The sequence below is a fragment of the Chelonia mydas genome, chromosome 9 (genome assembly GCF_015237465.2).
Source record: "Chelonia mydas isolate rCheMyd1 chromosome 9, rCheMyd1.pri.v2, whole genome shotgun sequence".
Taxonomy (NCBI): Eukaryota; Metazoa; Chordata; order Testudines; family Cheloniidae; genus Chelonia; species Chelonia mydas.
The window spans coordinates 7751599-7771613 of record NC_057855.1 but is presented as its reverse complement, the minus strand read 5'-3'; the positions used below and the strand labels follow the sequence as shown (position 1 = coordinate 7771613).

The window sequence follows — 20015 nt, the reverse complement described above, 5'->3', positions numbered from 1 at the left end:
CACTGAGGAAGACTTGGCTGGTGACTCCTACCCTGCGCCAGGCTCAGCTGCAAGTCCCAGTTGGGGAACACAGGACTTCCTCTTCCCCTACATGGCATCTAGGGCTGGGTCAGACCCACCCCCCAGTTTTTCCTCCTGGCTGCAGGAAGCCCTGCAAACTCCCCATCCCCCCGCTTCCTGCACCCATCACTCCTCAGCTGCACAGGGAGGGATCCCTGTACAGGGAGCTGCACCCCCATCTTCCCAATCCCCATGCATCTAGCCCTCCTGCTGAGCCTCCCCCCCGCCTCAGAATCCCCCTTAATGAGCCCCACTTCCCCTGCACCGGGAGCACCCCAATGAGCCACCCACACTGGGATACCCACCCCACCAAGACCCAACCAGCAGCACCTGGATCCCCACCCCATTGAGCCTCATTCCCCCAGCTTCTGGACCTCCCACTAAGCCCCCCCCCAGATGCCACCCCCTCTGAGCCCCAACCACCTTCACCTGGACCCCCCTGCAGAGTCCCATTACTGTTGCACCCAGAACCTCCCCCCGCCCCAACAAGCCCCTGCACATTCAGATGTCCAGTGAGCTGCCTGCAACCAGATTGCCCTACAAAGAACCCTCTCAACCCAGACCTGGATCCCCCCCACACTAAACCCCTCCACACTTAGATACTGCCCTGCTGAGTCTTCCTGCCCACACCTAGTATGGAGGGGCAGGGCCCTAGGGTGTTTCTGGGGCAGGCACATTCCTTGCTCTGTGTCAAGGTTGGGTGCAGCCTCATCACTGAGTTTATGTCCTGGGAGGCCATGGGGGACAGCTGCAGAGTGATCTCCCACCTCTGTGCAGCCAGTGGCCTGTGCTCCCCACTGCCATGCTGGAGTCACATTTATTTGACAAATAAAATTTGCAGAATTTTAAAATATTGTGCGCAGAATGCCCTCAGGAGTACCTGTAGTTCATTAGGACCAGTGCCCAAGTGAGTGGGGCCCAGTTCAGAAGAATGAAGTGGAATCTGTGTCCATGACCATAACTACACCTCCTTAAGACCCCCTCATGCTGCGGGAAGGCCAGTTGTTTGGCACTGCTGCCTTTGCCAATCATGAGTGGCTCACTCTTCACCTCAGCCCCTGCACCTCCCCCATCAACCAGATGAAATTCAGTAAAGAAATACACGGTACTACACTTAAGGAACGAGGGGAGGAGAAATCAAATGCACAAATACAAAATGGGGAACAAACAGCTAGGCAATGGTACTGCTGAAAAGGATCTGGGGGTTACGGTAGATCACAGATTGTATATGGTCTAGGTTTACTTGGGACTGCTTTTACCACAGAGGGCTGGACTTGACTACTTCAAGGTCTCTTCCAGACCGACATTTCTAGGATTCAGTTGCTCAAGCACCGGCTGTGTCTTGTTGTCTGTACATGGGGAGTTTTGGGATGGGGCTACTGCTATGTACAGAACCTAGCACACCACTCTCTGCCCAGGGTTGGTGCACGCTAGTGGAATAAAAAGTCATCTAAGTCACTACAGCAGAATCAACTCTCAGTACCAGGGAGGATTTGAGCTGCAAACACTAAAACACAAAATCAATCCACAGTGCACCGCTCAGGCCCAGCCAATGGCACCAGTTTCACACAGGAACATCACAGAGCCTGCAACTGGACTCAGCTCAGCAGGAAGGGTTTGCCTACACTGCTGTTTTTAGCCCTGTAGCGAGGTGTCTCTGTTTCGTTTGCAGTGTAGACGTTCCAGCTCAGGCTGGAAGCCAGGCTCTGAGACCTTCCTCCCTCACCAGGGCTCAGCTTGGGCTCCAGCTTAAAGTGGAAACAGCAACATTGATATTTAGCCCCATATCACAAGGCCCAGTTTTGCTGGGTATGTCTTTTTTGGGGGTGGGGGGGGGGCAGTATCGACATATGTTTAAAGGAACAAGTACAAGGCCAAATGACCTGGATGACAAGTGTGTGCTCTAATTTAAAATAGAAACCCTGGTGCTAGAAGAGGAGAGGATGCAGAGGATTTGTTCGTGTGAAGGTCAGGGCTCTTGCATGCACCTAGAGACAGGACAGAAGCCCTTCTCATTACATGTTCAGTATTTCTAGAGCCATGTACCAAGGGGAGCAAACCTTTGGCAGGCAGGCAGATTTTACTACAAGTCCTGGTCAGAACCAGTACTAGAAACTGGGAGCTCTTAGCACCAAGCTAGTGCTGCTCCCTGTCAGATGAAAGGGTAGCCCCAGCCCATGCTGCAGCAGACCAAATCTGGAAGCAGAAGCTCCTAGAACAGGAAATCCTAGGCTGTTCATCCACCCCCATCATACATACAAGCTCTTCTTCCTCACATAGTTGTGGTTACTGTATGCTATCGCCAGCCCTGACATCTCTGATGGCCTTTGGGGGAGATGATGCTGGTAACAGTAGTTTGCCCAAAAACACCCTCCACAGCCCACCAGAGGAGAGGTGGTTGAGCCTGCTATTCTGAGCACTTCAGCCCCAGGGTCTCATGGCCTCAGTCTGCCAGCTGGAGACAGTGATGGCCCTGTAGGGGTGCTGAGAGGGAGGAGTACGTACACCACCCTAAAAAGTAGGGGGATGGGCTCCATGTCCAGATCCTGAGACAGCCTCCAGCCAGGCTCAATGCAGATAATGGTTCTAAGGTAGAACCAGTAGTTTGCAAGTGGGGCCTTGTTTTTGTAGTAGGGATCATAGGACAGGCTGCTGCGTAATGCTCTTCCCCTAAACAAGGGGAGCTGGAAACAGGGCAGTGCCTATGCAGCTAGCACTTCACTACGGTCAGACATTACCATGCAGGACAGCGCTCCTGCACGCTGACATTATGGCTTTAGGGAGCCACTGCCCATGCTCCAAAGGAACTGGAAGTTCCTGATGTGGGGTCCAGAGACAGACTTGCATTATCAGACAAGGACCGACTGGCAACTCCAGGCGCAAGCCCTTCAGCATTAGGCTACGAGGAAGGCTCCATGTTCTGACTCTGTATCTCACTCCACTGCTGCAGAGATGGGCTCCAAAAGCCTCTGTTCCCGCTTTGAGAGTTAGCCTTTGTGGCTCAGAGGTAACAGTAATTAAGGGTAACAAAGCAGAGGTGCCAGCCTGAGTCTGCAGACACCCTAACATGGGAGTGCAGTGGGCTGAGAAACCAATGTTAGCCCAATGCACCCACCCCCTGAATCTGACTGCTAGGTTCCCCTTCCACCCGACTCAAGCCTTGCACTCTGCTCTGCTGCAGGCAGAGACTGGCTGGGTCACTCACTCCTGGCCAGAAGACAACAGACCTGGATCTGCCTCGTGAGATATGTGCTGGGCCAAGACCACGGTAAAGGATCTTTATTTTCTCTCTCACCCCCCCCCGAGAACACTGCTTTATAGCAAAGTAACGAGCACAGGACTACAGTGCTGGCCATTTGTATGTCATTCAGCCAGGCCGAGTCTTTTCTTAAGTCTAGGTGAAGTTGCAGCAGACTCCAGGGGCTCTCACTGAAGGTAGGTGTAGCTTGCCAGGCTCCATGGGCCTCAAGCACTAACAGCTACCAAAAGTCCAGTCAGCGAAAGGTCTCTGCCTGAAAGAAAGTTGCCACTAAAGCTGCCAGATCAATGACCCCCATCAATTTAGGGGTTCTGCCCATTTACTACTGGGCTACAGGGTGTTGCCACATGCTGCCCTGCAGAGTCATTTGAGAAGTCAGAGGTCTGAACAAGTTAGCAGCACTGCTGGCTATTGCCAAATGAGGGTGTCTGCTGCAGGGGAGCTCTGTCACAACCCGAGAGTCCAGGGAGCGAGTGGCCAGGTGAGTGGTGCTGCCATTACTGGCAAGCAAGAGCTTCACTGGCCCTCTTCACCTGTCCCACCCGGGCAAAGTCTCAAGCTATTGGGAGCCCTGACATTTCCAGCAACATGGCAGTATTTACAGGTCAAAGCCTGTGTCCCGGCTCGGCTCCTTCAGGGCCCCCGTAACAACAGCTCTCACAGCCTCCTCTGTTCTACGTACTTTATTAGGTTTAGAACTGGACAAATCACAACGTGTACAAAATGGAGACCACACTATTCGAAGCAGAGGACTGTGGGTAGCAGCAGCATTTCTATAGACCCAGAAGCATTTGGTAGAAGTGTGGGGAGGGCAGGCTGGGGCAGGGGGGCTCTTACTGGCCATCATGTTTCAGATTGCCAAGGACGGATCCTGTAGTTCACATCCTGGGTAGAGTAAGGATGACCTGCGCCCACACCCGCTGGGATGGAAGAGGAGTTTCCAATCCACTGAGGGCAGACTCTGGCTCAAGCCAGCATCAGGTGGGGGTAAGTGCGCCAAGGACCTGATATGGGCTGTGAAATGCTGTGCCACCCACATACACACCAGCGAGAGCGTCTTAAACCCTCATCCTTTTTTGGTCACAAACCTTCCCATGGCAGGACACGATACTGAAGACTTTGCAAGGGAAAAAAGGGAGGTGGGGAGGCTTGGCGCGCTCACCACACCTAGGCGCCTCAGACTGCACAGCAACGTCTACCACGACAGCAATAACTAGTACAGGAGCCAGGTCAGCGTCAACTCAGATTTGTCCAGTCTATGGTTTTCAGGCCTACTCTACGAGTACATATGCACAAGAACTTCAAAAATACTAGGATATGATGCGAGTAGCGAGACACCAACAGAAGAGTTTAATGGTGGATGTTCCCTAGAACGATCCTAGGAGGATGGTGGTTAGACTAGTCCCTCCCCACCTTGGGACAGGAAGCAGGAGGCTAGCTATGCTCCTCCTGTGCATGGTCAGGTTCTGAACTTCAGCTGCCACTCTGGTGGTAACGGAGATCATAGACAGGAGAGAGTCCATTCCCGAGGTGAGCCACAGGGGTCTAACTTCCAATCCGTGTGCAGAGGGGGCCAGACAGATGCTCTCTTTAAGTGTACTTCAAGACCAAGGAGACTGGGAGGGTGGCTGGGGAAGAGAGGGAACCCGCCAGCCTCGTGGGGCTAGCACCTGGTCTCGTAGATTCCACTCCTGCCGATGTACCTCACCCATTTGATCACATCATGGTCACTGTAGTTCAGCTTTGGCTCAAAGACTTTCAGATAACGCACCTTCAGCCCAGAGGGTGCGAATGGGACCTGTTCAGAGAGGGAACAACGAATGGAAAGAGTATGAGCAGAGCATCTGAGAAACCTGCAGGCACCGTGGATCCTGATCATGTTCTGTGCCAGGCTCATAGCACTGCATCCCTCCTAGTCCTAGGGCTGATATTCCTCCAAACCAGGCATGGCAAAAGCCAGAGGGTAACTGCGGGAAGGAACAGGGAAGGCATTTCTAGTGACTTTGAAGGCACAAACACAGGGAGTGCTACAGCCAGAAGGCTTGCCAAGGGCACGGCCATACAGGGGGAACATTCCCACTGCAGTTAGGAACACAAACTGTGGACCTCCTCCCATGACTCCCAAAGTGGCCTCCTACAAGCCTGAGCAGGAGAGCGCTTCCATAGCAGAGGTTCCTCCCAGCAGGACAGGTGGCAGCAGCCAAGTGCCCACAAGGCTAGATTTGTGTCTGAGGAGGAGGGATGCAGTCATCCTACCTCAAAGTTCATGGAGATTGGCGGCCGAGCCCATTTCTTCTTGTCATTGGTGGGCAGCAGTTCAATCTCTGCACTGATCTGGGACTCCTTCATTCCAGCCATACGCTTAATTCTAGAAAAGAAAAGGCCAGAGATGTCAGACTCAGATTCCAGCTATTCCACCTCTTCTCTAGGAAAGAGGGGTCCATCCTAGTGCAGACAGGGTGCTGCAGGCCCCAAGCACCCAGCAGAGTTGTGGAGTTACTCCTGATTTGCATGGAAGCGTGGTTTCCCCCATGCAAGCAGCGTCCAATCTGCCATGCTCACTTACTTCCACACAATGGCGTTCTCGCTGGCCTTGTACTTTGCCTTCCCTTTCATACAGATGACTTGCACTCCACTGGTATTGAGGGGAGTTGGGATTCGGACCTGGAAGACAGTCAGTGAGCAGAGGCAGGAAGAACTCTGGCTGGGGTTGAGAGTCTGTGGGCAGCTTCATCTTAACTCAAGAACAGCCATGACTGGGCAGCTTGTCCTGTATCCCCTGACCCTATCCCATCCATTCCAGGGCTCACAAGCTAGCTGCTACTGCAGAAACACTAGATACTGCTCCAGGAATTATAGCATGAGACTCTACCCAGAGGGAAAGAAACCCAAGGGCTTGGAGAGAGCGCTTTAAACCCCCGAGAGCCAAAACTGCCAGCTGGTGCTGAAGGAGCCAAGTGAAGGGCAAGATAAAGCCTTTTCCCTTTAATTCAGGCAGGCAGATCTGCTTGAGGAAGCATTGGAGGGGGGAAAGCATGAGTATGCCTTCCAGCAAGTATTACAAGCAGCCCTCCTCAGGAAGGGTAAACCCCACTGCAGAGATGTATGCATGAGGGGAACAGGTTTGCATGTGAGCCCAAGAGGTTTACATTAATGTACACCATGAAGACCTGGATGAGGTAGTCAGGAGTTCTGCACTGCAGTATTATGCTCCCCCTGGCAGCAGGCTCTGCTGCTGCACATCTGTACTTGGCCTGGTTACCTCTGGCTGCAGTGAGCAATGGGGCTGCTCATAGCTCACTGCATCAGGTGAGTGAGAAGGGTACAAGCATTAACAGTGGCTGGAGTGCTCAGCGAACAGCTGCTGGGCAGATGCCTGGAAGAACACAAAGTGAGCCCAGTCCAGCACCTAGGGAATGGTCCCAATTCTGAAGTGCAACTTTTCAGAAGGATTGCACACAGCTGACTTCGTAGCCCTTTATCTCCCTGAATGGCAGCACCAACACTGAGCCTTTTTAGTCTTGCACAGAGGATACTGGGTCCCAGCTAAGCCCCCTGCTTCTCTCTAAAGCACAAAACCGCATGGGGCTTTGTCCTACCTCTATCTTCTGGGCCAGCAGGGAGGGTTTGAAATTGGATTTGATCACCACTTTTACTTCCAGCTTGGTGCGGCCCACCTCCCGCACCAGGGGAATGACACGGAAGGGCAGGATGATGTCCTTGGTGGTTCGGTATCTGCAGGGATAGGACGAACACATTAATAAACCCTGCAAAGGAGAAGGCCCTTATGGCCTCAAATAGCAGCAGCTCTCCCAAAAATGGGGAGGCCAGCCATATACTAGAGGTAAGCTCAGACTGCTGGATGGCTCCACGATTTATTAAGAGCACTAGCTGGAGACACCATTTAAAGTGAGCTGCCCCACAAGCAGGATGGGGAAGTAGAGGCTAGGAGACTAGGAGTCTGGATTCTTGGAATCTGTTCCTGGCTCTTGAGCCAGTCACATACAGGTTGATTTAAGTGCTAGGGAACAGGGCTGCACCCTACAGATTAGGGGATCTGTATGCACTGCTTTGGGAATGGCTGAGATGACCCTGGGCTTAGGCCCTTGACCTGTGTGCCATCTGTAAAACAGGGAGCTGAGCAGATCATTCTCCTCTGAGAAGGTGCAAGGCTCAGCTTGTTAGCATATAGACCTGTGAAACCCCTAGGAGAGAAGGAGGGACCAGACGGGTAGGTTGCACTAGTGCTCAAGGAACTTGAGGCCAGCTGGAAGCTAGCAGCACAGAGGGAGACTCCTGCGGCAGCGAGGGAGACCAACGCAGTGGCCCTGCATTCCCAGTGGCCATACCTCATTAGCTCAAACTCTCCATCAGGTGGGATGAAGCTGATGCTCCTCTCCGAGTCGAACTTGCTGAGCCGCACACACTGGTGGAAAGTGCAGTCGTCAATGGCGATTGACTGTTTGCCGCTATAGCACAAGACAGAAAGTTAAAGTGCAATTTGTGGCCACCTAGAAGGTCGTGGGGCACGCGAGGTCTGCCCACGTTGCATTTCATAGCGAGTATTCTATGTGAGCACTTTGCCATCATGTGTATCCACGAAGTGAGGGAGGCAGGGAGGGAGGAGAGATTCAGGGGACACAGACCTGCCAGCTCAGACACACACTTCCCTTGTCTCAGTGAACCACTGAAGTCGTATCAGACCTTCAGGACACTAAGTGAGAAACCTGAACCCAGGCCTCGCCTGGGTGCCCCCCATGATGTGAGCTGGACAACAATGCTGGAGTCTGCCCAACTAACATCACTTCACTGGGCCATGGGAAACTCAGCCAACCTCACCCAAGGAGGTGTCCCTGCAGTGAAGTCTGAGGGGAGAGGAGGTATTTTCCTGCACACAGCGCTATTCCACTCTGACCCTCTGGGGTGTCCCTTTCTTCTCAAATTTCCACCTTGTGAAGTTTTCTAGTCACCAGCCATGTTTCCATGCACCTAATAGTGGTTCATTCCAGGGCCACAACCCTTCCTCACTGAGCCAACCAGCACAACAAGTTTGGCTTGTGAAGGACAATGCTTCCCTGCCATAGGTCTTAAGTTCAGATATTGAGTTTCTGGCATTGTACCTGTAGAAGCTGGATAGATGCTGCTCCTGGAATGACCAGAGTGCCTGGGATAGCAACTGGGTTCCAAACACTCTGATTATCCTCATTTCTGCCTCGGAGGACAAAAGGGGCACTTTGCCTCAAAAGCTTTGAGGGGATGCGTGAAAGGGACAAAGACACTAAAAGTGACAGGGAAAAGATGCCAGAGTGCAGGAGTCTGGCAGCTGGGAGGCCTTGAGGGCTTCATGGCCAATGGGGGAGCTGTGTAAGAACAAGCAGCCTGGGAAGCAGTTGGCTTCTCATTTATGCAAAAATCTGTATCCTAAAGCAGCCAGTGGTGGAGGCTACAAGGACAGACTCCAGTCTGACTGGTCAGTGTCTACTATACACAGCCTTTGTATTGCAGCCTTGACACGGGCCACTCTTCAGTGGGATCTGCCTACTGCTTCCTCTTCAGAGAAGCCCAAGGCCCTTCTATTTTGCCAAGGGAAAGAGAAACCTTTAGGTCCTGGTTCCTTCCTGTGTATCTATGGAAGGCCTTTATCGCTGGACTAGCCAATTTATTACAATAGTCAATACTCTTGCAGAACTGAAAAGTCCTACCTATCAGAGAATTATGGAGAGGCTGGGACTTCAGGATTGCCTAACTTTAGCTTCTACACGAAAGCGGAGCCGCTTGTGCCTTAAACCTCCATACACCGGAACTCAGAAGACAGTTACCACTGCTGGGCACTTCAGTACCAGAATTCAGTGCTCCTGCTCACTGCTGCTGTGGCCAGAGACAGCTCAGTTTTTGATCACCGAGATGGGGAGTTTCCCTTCCTGCTTCCCTACCTTGGAGAGGCAGCGTTACAACTGGCAAACCTGCTTTGAAAACTCCCATCCTGTCTCCCCACTTAACACTTCTGGCCAATAAAGGAGCTTTGGAGAGAGATGGCTGCTATTGGCTACTAGTGCTGGAGACTTACCAGCCAATGCAGAGAACTTTACTAGCTAGAGCAGGGGCTCTCAACCTCTCTCTTTTTAAGGCCCCACCAACAGGCTACAAAGACTCCACGGCCCACCTGTGCCACAACAAATGTTTTTCTGCATATGAAATCCAGGGCCAGTGTTAGGGGGTAAAAAGCAGAGCAATTGCCTGAAGCCCCATGCCACAGGGGGCCCCCATGAAGCTACATTGCTCAGGCTTTGGCTTCAGCCCTGGGTGGTGGGGCTCAGGGCCCCAGCCTTCTGCCCCATATGGTGGGACTTCAGCTTTCCGCCGTAGGCCCCAGCGAGTCTAATGCTGGCCCTGCTTGGCAGACCATCTGAAACCTGCTTGTGGCCCCCCAGAGGGCCCTAGACCCCTGGTTGAGAACTGCTGAGCTAGAGGATTTCCCAGAGCAGTAGCTCCTTGCCAAGGGTCACATCTACAACACAGCTACTGGACAGATGGGATTAAAGGGGACATTGAAGTGCTCGTCCTTGGCTTGTTCTGAAGGGTAAGCAGGTAGCAGCTCAGTCACAGGAACCATCAGGAGAAGTGTCTGAAGTTTGAGTCACATGCACAAGTCACGCAAAGCAAGAGACAGGGATAGGGAGCAGAGTGCGCGCACACAGCAAAAGCAGATTATCTACCTTCCCAATTCACTGGGGTCAGCAGAAAACAAGAGAAAATGTAACAAATGGTTAGTGGGAGGCCGGAGCTGCTCAGTGCTGTCGGCAGCCCCCGCCTGAGTTAGCACTCTAATCCCAAGCAGGGAAGCTGGAGAGAGCACAAGCCTCTCTCTACAGCATGAGAGCAAGGGAACTGACTGAGCACGTGGCACCAAGAACTAAGCCCACAAGGGTGGGTGGGGGAGGAGCCTTCAGCTCCAGCATCACCTGCTCTTTGCTCAACACTGCCCAGAGACAGGTTTACCACCAAGTGATTAACAAGAAGTCGTCGTCTAACTGGCCATTCTAAGCAGGGCTCAAAGGTCAGTGATCTGGCCTCAACATTAGTCATGGAACAGGAGATTAGCCTGTGCTCCCTCCTTCATGCTACATGAGGATATAGTGCTAGTGATCATGTAGCATTGGCCAGAACAGGCTGCTTGAACAATTAAGTACTCTGGAAGAAGAAAAGGAGTATTTGTGGCACCTTAGAGACTAACCAATTTGAGCATAAGCTTTCGTGAGCTACAGCTCACTTCATCGGATGCATACTGTGGAAAGTGTAGAAGATCTTTTTATATACACACAAAGCATGAAAAAATACCTCCTCCCACCCCACTTTCCTGCTGGTAATAGCTTATCTAAAGTGATCACTCTCCTTACAATGTGTATGATAATCAAGGTGGGCCATTTCCAGCACAAATCCAGGGTTTAACAAGAACGTCGGGGGGGGGGGGGGGGGTTGGAGGAAAAAACAAGGGGAAATAGGCTTGAATAGAGACTGGGAGTGGCTAAGTCATTATGCAAGGTAACCTAAGTTAATTGTATCCAATTTGCAAATGAATTCCAATTCAACAGTTTCTTGCTGGAGTCTGGATTTGAAGTTTTTTGTTGTAATATCGCAACTTTCATGTCTGTAATCGCGTGACCAGAGAGATTGAAGTATTCTCCGAGTGGTTTATGAGTGTTATAATTCTTGACATCTGATTTGTGTCCATTTATTCTTTTACATAGAGACTGTCCAGTTTGACCAACGTACATGGCAGAGGGGCATTGCTGGCACATGATGGCATATATCACATTGGTGGATGTGCAGGTGAACGAGCCTCTGATAGTGTGGCTGATGTTATTAGGCCCTGTGATGGTGTCCCCTGAATAGATATGTGGGCACAGGCGGCAACGGGCTTTGTTGCAAGGATAGGTTCCTGGGTTAGTTGTTCTGTTGTGTGGTATGTGGTTGCTGGTGAGTATTTGCTTCAGGTTGGGGGGCTGTCTGTAGGCAAGGACTGGCCTGTCTCCCAAGATTTGAGAGAGTGTTGGGTCATCCTTCAGGATCGGTTGTAGATCCTTAATAATGCGTTGGAGGGGTTTTAGTTGGGGGCTGAAGGTGACGGCTAGTGGCGTTCTGTTATTTTCTTTGTTAGGCCTCTCCTGTAGTAGGTGACTTCTGGGAACTCTTCTGGCTCTATCAATCTGTTTCTTCACTGCCGCAGGTGGGTATTGTAGTTGTAAGAATGCTTGATAGAGATCTTGTAGGTGTTTGTCTCTGTCTGAGGGGTTGGAGCAAATGCGGTTGTATCGCAGAGCTTGGCTGTAGACGATGGATCGTGTGGTGTGGTCAGGGTGAAAGCTGGAGGCATGTAGGTAGGAATAGCGGTCAGTAGGTTTCCGGTATAGGGTGGTGTTTATGTGACCATCGTTTATTAGCACTGTAGTGTCCAGGAAGTGGATCTCTTGTGTGGACTGGACCAGGCTGAGGTTGATGGTGGGATGGAAATTGTTGAAATCATGGTGGAATTCCTCAAGGGCTTCTTTTCCATGGGTCCAGATGATGAAGATGTCATCAATATAGCGCAAGTAGAGTAGGGGCGTTAGGGGACGAGAGCTGAGGAAGCGTTGTTCTAAGTCAGCCATAAAAATGTTGGCATACTGTGGGACCATGCGGGTACATACATACACATTGTAAGGAGAGTGGTCACTTTAGATAAGCTATTACCAGCAGGAGAGTGGGTTGGGGAAGGGTGTGTGTGAGAGAACCTGGATTTGTGCTGGAAATGGCCCAACTTGATCATCATACACATTGTAAGGAGAGTGATCACTTTAGATAAGCTATTATCAGCAGGACAGTGGGGTGGGAGGAGCTATTTTTTCATGCTGTGTGTGTATATAAAAAGATCTTCTACACTTTCCACAGTATGCATCCGATGAAGTGAGCTGTAGCTCACGAAAGCTTATGCTCAAATAAATTGGTTAGTCTCTAAGGTGCCACAAGTCCTCCTTTTCTTTTTGCGAATACAGACTAACACAGCTGTTACTCTGAAACCTGTACTCTGGAAGGAAACAGCTCCCCAGGGGAGGCCTGCAGGCAACAACCGTAGGGAGGAAGTGGAGGAATCAAAGCCTCCCACAGACCTCCGACTCCACAGTGGCATGTCGGAGTGAAAAGCCACTAGAGTAGTTGGCTCCCTCTGCGGCCAAGTAGGACACAGCCATGACTGGACCTACAGGAACCCAGCTACTCTCATTCTGATCTCATGGTCTTGTGTAGACTAATGGCACCAAAGCTTCTGTGCAACTAGCACCAGGTTGTCTCCTTGTTCACATCGGCCCTGGAACCAGATTATTCTCAAGCCAGCAAAATTATCTATGCTGATGCCTTCAGGCCAGCTTTCCCCTTTTAACCTTCAGAGCAACAAGCATCAATACAATATATTCAAAGACATCTAATGATCCAGTTCTCAAGGAGATGAGGACGATCTCACATCACCTCTTTCTACCAGATCAAAAACTGCTAAGTTCCTGGCTAAGGAATCCTGCCATAACATTCTTACCTTTTCCCTGTTTCATCCGCAGTCCCTTTGCCCTGTTTCTCAATGACGATCTTGTCATTCATGCCAAACTTGCACTCTGGCATTCCACTCAGATAGCTCTTCATCACCACCCTGCCAGAGACGTGGGCACTGAGAACCTGACCTGGGTGGAGAAGAACACACACTGAAGCAACACCAGGAGGTTAGGTTGCTACCTACGGAATCTCCACTCCTGCCCCCTGGGGAGATTGCCGATTCCAGGCCTATCCACTGTGACAAAAGCCTGCTTCTCTTCCACTTACCCTGTGGTGACATTAACAGATTCACACTCTCCAGCACATCCAGGAAAAGCTCATTCCGACGGTACTTGATCCCTTCACGTCTCCAGCCAATCTGACCAGTCACCTGACTGGTAATCTGCGATTGTTCTTCTTTAGTCTGAATAAGAGGGAAGATGATAGTTCTTTGGAAACCCAACATTAAGCATTAATAGTAGTTTACCGCTGAATATATAGCAAGTTGCTTGCAGTGCAAGACACAATCGGCCATGAGACTACATCTGTTGCCTTGATCTAGGGTGCCGTCATGATACCCCATTGGGTATCAATTGCCAAGTTAGTGTGCAGTGTCCATAAGAAGAGTTCCCTTGTTCTGGGAAGGGACTGATTATTCTCACTCATCTGGCTCTAGTCTCTGCCATCATAAGGAAGCAGGGATAGGTCTCTTTCCATTAGGTCAGGTAGTGCATAGTTAGACCAAGGGTTAAGTACAGGGAAATTAGACCTAGAATGCAGTTCAGGCTTTACCAAGCCATGATGGCTGACAGCAAACCCTGGGCTAGCCAAGAATAATGCCACCAGACGAATGTAACAAGACATGAGTTTGACAAGCTTTGTACTGTATTTTACTCAGGCCAGGATCCGACCAGTTTCCAATGGCTGGCAAGAAACACCCAAAAATATTCAAGTTGGGGACAGCCATTCCATGTCAAGTTACACATACATCGGGTCAGTATAACAGCTGCTGCTCTGGGATCTAATCCCACTAACTCATCTGCACTACTAACATCATTATGGATTTGCTGGGCCGTACAGCAGGTTCGCCTACCTGGTGCTATAGGCAGGTCCAGTCAGACGCAGAGCGAGAGGAAGCAGATGTATAGCAGCAAGTGTTGTGCGCACAGAGTTAACAGGCAAGCAGGTCAGTAGCAGGAAAGGGAAGGAAGAGGAAAGAGGCAGGTTAGGTTCAGGGCTACCTCAGGAGGGGAACACAGTAGGTTAGCTTGTCACTGTCTGGGCAACTAATAAGCACAAACAAGTTGAAGGCTTTCCGGTAAGCTCAGGCTATGGAGCACTCCAGCACTGAAGGAACTACTTCCAGACATGACCCGTCAAGGCACCACTGAACAGGGACAAGGCAGGAGCCTGAAATCTCCACTCTGCCTGCACTGCTGAGCAGAACACTCACTTGGGTGAGCACCAGGCCTTGCACCGCAAGACACACCCTTGCACTGGGTCTAGACTCTGCACTCCCCTCAGTCTAAGTCATTGGCACTTGCCAAGCCCCAGCACAGCCGCAAAGGGGATATTAGAGTGAAGCAGGAGGGTACTCTGTAAGACAGTCTCATAGCAGTGGATGCAGACATTAGGCTTCATTTTCACCATGAGGCCCCATTTTAATCCTGGTTCTTCCAGGAAAATGGCTATGTTTTGGGCAACATCAGCCTTTTGTCTCACGTCCCTGTGGTGGTAGCCACAAGGGGGCAGTGTGTGAACTCGGTATTGTAAACCAAACACATGAACAGCAGGGAATTTGGTTCTATGCCAGGCTCCTCATTAACGAGGTTACAAATATCTCCAGTTTTTCGCTCATGCTGCCATTAGACTATTGCCTTCCTTAAACAAGATACTAGCTCAGGATCTGCAGGACACGGTCTATACAGCACTTTGCCGAATACCCTGCAGGGTACCCCATGGTCCCTCACCCACCCCACTGACCACCTCCTTATATGTGTATCCTTCAATCCTTTGAATATTTTTGCCAAACTATTGCTTCAATTTTAGGCCTAGTGGTAGGAATGGGGAGGCTTGAGCAGACATGAATCCCCGGGGCTCCAGTTTCTGCCACACAGCCAGCCAGTGGAACATTTACTGGTTATCAGATGCAAGTCATGGTTGATTGGGTAGTCAGAGCCACTTTGCAGAATGCTGTCACACATGGGAAAGCCAGTGGGGTGTATGGCTCTAGCTCAGCCCACTGCTCAACTGGATGAATGTTGCTTTGAGGTGAGTTCCTGCTCAAGCCACTCTGTTGGGCTGTTTTTGTCCAGCAGCCAGATGGGGCAAGTCTAACCGCTTCTACTGAATGGAGCTGGAGAAGTGGTCGACCTCAACTGTTCAAGGGTATTTGGCTCTGCTGAGGCAGCCCCACAGCTTTTGTATTCACTAAATCCTTGGAATATTATGGTGTTGCAGGATTTTGTTTTGAACACACAGCTACTGAGACAGGCCCTGGGGGATGTCATCTCCTGGGGGACGCATGTCATCTCCTGGGGGACGCATGTGGAGTGCTAATCAGCACGCGCCCTGGAATGCAGAGAGGCTTCCAATTCAGAGTGGGGATTACCAGACATTTCGTAGCTATAGAATTCCTATAGCTGCAGAATGTCCAGAACTTTGCTAATAAGTGAGAAGTAAGGGAGATGCTGATGGATGGGAATTGCAGTAGAAAGTTCAAATAGGGCACACTTTTTGGAGTGTGGTGTGTGATTTTTTCCTAGAATTAGTTCCTATTTATAATACGGGGTGTAGAGATGGCAAACTGGCCTCCCTTTTTCTGCCCAGAAGCAGGGCCATTAGGAAAAGATTTCAAAAGCTGAGAGTTTAGTTTTACATGAAAGGGAGGATGAGCCAAGCTACAGTGCCAGCTTCTTCCAAGGGAGACCGATGCAATCTGTACCCTGTTCCAGTGCTGGGTATCCCTAAAAGAGACTACCCCTTATGTGGGTACACAATATTGACCGGAAGGGACACACTAATGTCTGTCATGAGCTTCAGAGTGACATGACACCCTTTCCAGCACCCTCTGGGAGCTGCTTTGAGACGCTATAAAGCAATAGCCAGTCAGAACCACCATTTCCAGGATACATTTGTGTCCAGTTGTTACCAGCCCTTCCAAGAAGGCAATGTGCATTTTGGACAGTATAAGACCGTCCTATGGATGTGGTAAGGGGTCAATGTGTCAAAGGCAGGTCCATCCCTAGGCATACGCAGAATACACAGCTGTGTAGGGCACCATGAAATTTGGGGCACCAAACTGCCCCAAAATTCATGATGTCTGAGGCAGCATCAGCTCCAGTGGCCAGCCCCATCCCCCGCCTGGGCCCAGGCGGGCTGTGTCCACTGCAAGGGGAAAGGCTATTCCTAGCGGGGTATGGGACCCGGGACAACTCCCTCCGCCCTGCCTCTTATCCTTCCCCCCGCCCGCCCCTATTCCACCTCTTCCCCCAATGACCCCACACTCACCAGCAGTGACGGGAAGCAGAGCAACCCAGCCCCAGCCCACTCTGCCACCTCCCAGTCGCTGCAGTGGGTGGTCCTTCCCCCGCCCCTGAGCAACAAGGCTGGGAGAAGCAGAGTGGGCTGGGGCCAGGTCACTCCACTTCCTGCCACTGGTGAGTGCTGGGGGGGGGGGGGGGGGGGGGAGGAGATGACACCCAAGCCTCCTCCCCCAAAGCAGCCTCCCACAGCTCCTGCCTCCCCAGCCCTGCAGGTCTTGAGTGTGGCCAAGACCCTCTGCGGGGCTGGGGCGGGGGGAAGAAGAGGAGGTGCTCAGGCTGCATATGGCACTATAATTGGTAGGGATGACTCCTGGTCAAAGGAAGCAGAGTTCAAACCTATTTGGAAAGTGTCATAAGTCAGACTATTTGGAACTGAAGGATGCTTTGTGTAGAGTAGCCTTTTCCACACTACAGCTGGATTGAGGCCTAAAAATGTCTTTGTCACAAACAGGGCAGGCAAGCCACCTAGCGTTGCCCCATGTACGTGCTTTTGCGGGTTTAGTCTCAACGGTTACATGCAGTTAAAGTCCTTGGACACAGAAGTCTGGATTCCAAGCAAAATTTGCTTTCTTCGATAGAGATGCAGAGTGCACGATGAAGTCCTGGAAATATGGTAGGACTCTCAAGCAGAACAATCCGAGGGCCTTGTAGGTACAATGCCAGCTGCAGACCGAATCTGCTCTTGTTTTTAATAGGTGGGTGAAGCCCCTTGACAGAATCCCAGCATGCAAAGCAGAATTGTTATTTGGTTCAAGATGGACCACTGCCAGGACCTGTAGTCTAAAACTACTCTATTACAGGGATAACAGCACATCTGGCTCTTTGGCCAGCTGTTGAATGAGCTATGTATGATGGTGATGGAGCCTGAGCTGTATGTGGCAGCTTATTGCCTACCAGCATGAAGATTTGCTAAAAACAGGAATGAAGAGCAGTGTTTAAAAAAAAAAATCAAGGAAGGAAGTGACAGAGATGGTTAGTTTTAAGTCTTCCTAGGCACTGGAGCTGACTCAGCCAGTTTGGGCACTGACTGCCTTGCTTGTCAGATTGCAGCAGGCTGGAGTGATCAGGAGGGAGTGAGGAAGCCTGGAAGAGCAGCCTTTCCAGAGCCTTCACATCTGGCCCCTGACACTTCCTGCCGGAGTACAAGTCAGCAGATTGTGCAAGAGGGAATGTGGGTGGGGCTCTGGGCTGGCCAAGGGCGAGGCCACTGCTGGGATTTCTGGTTTAAAAAAAGCAGTTACTGGGAAAGTTAGTGCAGATGAAGGTAGTTGGACTGCAGCCCTGGAGAAACTCAGATTAACAAGATTCAGACTGCTCACTAATGCAGGTTTAGGACTTGAGTCCCCTCCCTTCTTCTTCCAACTCTGCCTATGCAGAGCAGGTGAGGAGAAGTGATATTCTCCACTCTGAATTGGATGGCTTTTGCCTAAACTGGATGGAGTGTATAGTTGGCCTGCTATGGGCATGGCCATTCGGAACCGGAGCTGAATGACTGCTGTGCCTCCAGCAATTTCACAGGGTCCAACGTGAACTGCAATTGCAGAATTCTCACCCCACTTGGCCCTTCTGCCTCATGGCCAACTCCTGCTCCATAGCAGGTGGATTTCGTGACCAGCTCTGTGGAGTTGAGTGCATCAGTAAGATCTCACAAGCAATGCCTGCCCAATGAGTTCAAACAAGCCCAATTCTTCGTTCTACTTCAGGCTGTACAGTCCAAAAAGCACTGAACGGCAAGGGAATACACCCTCCTTCATGGGGATTAAGCTTCCCTCCTTCATGGGGATTAAACTTCCCTCCTTTAACACCCAGCCCTCCTTTTCACGCACATGGAGGATCTTCTATCATCAAGTGATCACACTTTCTCTTTCCTATCTAGATTTAAGCTCTTTGGGGCAGACACTGCCTGGTGTCTGTACACTACCTAGCACACTTCATTTGGGACTTCTTAGGTGCTACCATTGTACACAAGCTAAACAAAGCAGCATCTAAATCTGTGAGGGCAAGGCCATGTAACTAAGAATAAGGGAGATTAACAGCAAGACTCATCAGGCTGCAAAAAAGGTCACCCAGGTGAAGGTGAGAGCCCCATGGCTTGAGACACTGAGAACTGGAGAGGAGATTGGAGCAGGAGTCAGAGCCATCCTGCTCTAGCAGAGGGATATGAACAAGTTCTCTCCCTAATTGGGCTATGACTAGGACTTACTAGGACTTAGGATGTTTATCTCCACCTGTCAGCCTCATTGTCAGTCAGTTCAATGAAATCAAACTATTGAACATTTGCAAGTAAAGGAGTGATAAGAGCTGCCCCAGCTCAGTCCCCAGAGAGTTCTCTCCTTGTGGCAGAGAAACAAGGAGATGGAGCAAGTACACCGTAAGCACAGAGTGAAACACTGCTCAGGTTCTCCCCTATGCTCAATCTATCCAGCTTCCTATACCATGACCAGCTCAGATCCCATGGTCAAAGTTTGTGTACTTTAGATAGATCCCTCCCCCAAGAGGCTGAGACCCCTACACTTCCTTGAACAGATTTTTATACCAAGATAGAACAGGGACAGGACAGTGCTACTATACCCCAAATCCCTTTCATTACCTGGCTCTTGATGCCTTGTTGAGTGATGAAGGTTTTCAGAGCCCCTGTCTCAGAGTTCTGAGGATAGCCAAAGTCCAGGATTTCTACAGAAGGGTAAAGAATAATCAGCTCAAAGAACTCACAAGACAAGAGAGCTGCAGGGTGTAAGTCACTTCCAATGCAAGCAGTCCCCAGCGGTAAACATTCCTAGAGGGAGAAAGGACTGGGGCATGGATGCCCACCCCGCTCCACAGAGCCTGGAGCCTCTGAAGCAGGGCAGACAGGACCAGCCCAAGACTTGCATCAGAATGCTCCTCTGCAGCAGACATAGCCGTGCTGGACTAACGGCAGCGACTGTCTGGGGGAAATCGAATTTTCAAGCCAGTTTGGGGGCAAGGGAGGGTTTGTCCATCTGGAAGTGAGGAGCTCACTAGCTCTCATGGCGCTGTACTTCAGGGTCTAAATACCAGCAAGACAGACATCCAGGGGACACTGAAGAGGGTCTATCCAGAGACATCCAAGGGACAGTGAAGAGGGTCTATCCAACAGCAGAATAATCTATCTTTGCAGCATTTTCTTTAGGTTTTGATTTTCGCATGAAGATGTAATAAAAATCAAAACCTAAAAAAATAACAGCAGAGTAGTGACACCGCAGGGTGAGCCAGCAGGGGAGAGAAACAGCTGTTAGCTACAGAGAAAGAAGTGCACTTTGCCCCTCCAGGGGAGAGCAGGCCACCTATACAAAATCCAGCGGGGATGGCAAACCTGTAATGTGAATATAACATGACACTGCACATGCAGGAACTGTTACCACTCTGCTAGGAGAGGGCAGGCTTTGAACACCAAAGGCAGAGCCTGCCATGTAAGAGAAATGAATAAATTACAGCTCTGCAGCTTCTCCTCCACCCCCATCAAGAGGAACCTGTAGAGAGTTTATCAAGCACTAACTGTGACCTTTGGACAGGCTCTGAATCCTAGTACACCCACACTTGTTTTATTCTTTTGATTTCAAGTCTGGAGGAAG

At 50.7% G+C, this 20015-nt stretch overlaps 1 protein-coding gene across 11 annotated transcripts in view; it reads right to left on the bottom strand.

The window, feature by feature from the left end:
- Positions 1-3986: 3986 nt before the first annotated feature.
- The window catches only part of AP2M1 (adaptor related protein complex 2 subunit mu 1), a 43170-nt gene continuing 27141 nt past the window's right edge, over positions 3987-20015 (bottom strand). For 7 of the 11 annotated variants that reach the window (XM_037908481.2, XM_043522079.1, XM_043522082.1 and 4 more), the window contains 8 exons: positions 19013-19095; positions 13166-13301; positions 12885-13026; positions 7669-7788; positions 6919-7054; positions 5886-5983; positions 5576-5687; positions 3987-5117 (listed from right to left, as the gene is read on the bottom strand). In XM_037908481.2, coding sequence (XP_037764409.1) covers positions 4983-5117; positions 5576-5687; positions 5886-5983; positions 6919-7054; positions 7669-7788; positions 12885-13026; positions 13166-13301; positions 19013-19095 — 962 coding nt within the window. In that variant the 3' untranslated portion in view covers positions 3987-4982. Of the gene's footprint in view, positions 5118-5575; positions 5688-5885; positions 5984-6918; positions 7055-7668; positions 7789-12884; positions 13027-13165; positions 13302-13970; positions 13977-19012; positions 19096-20015 lie in introns of all 11 variants that reach the window. The other 4 variants (XM_037908476.2, XM_037908477.2, XM_037908479.2 and 1 more) reach the window with 1 other exon arrangement.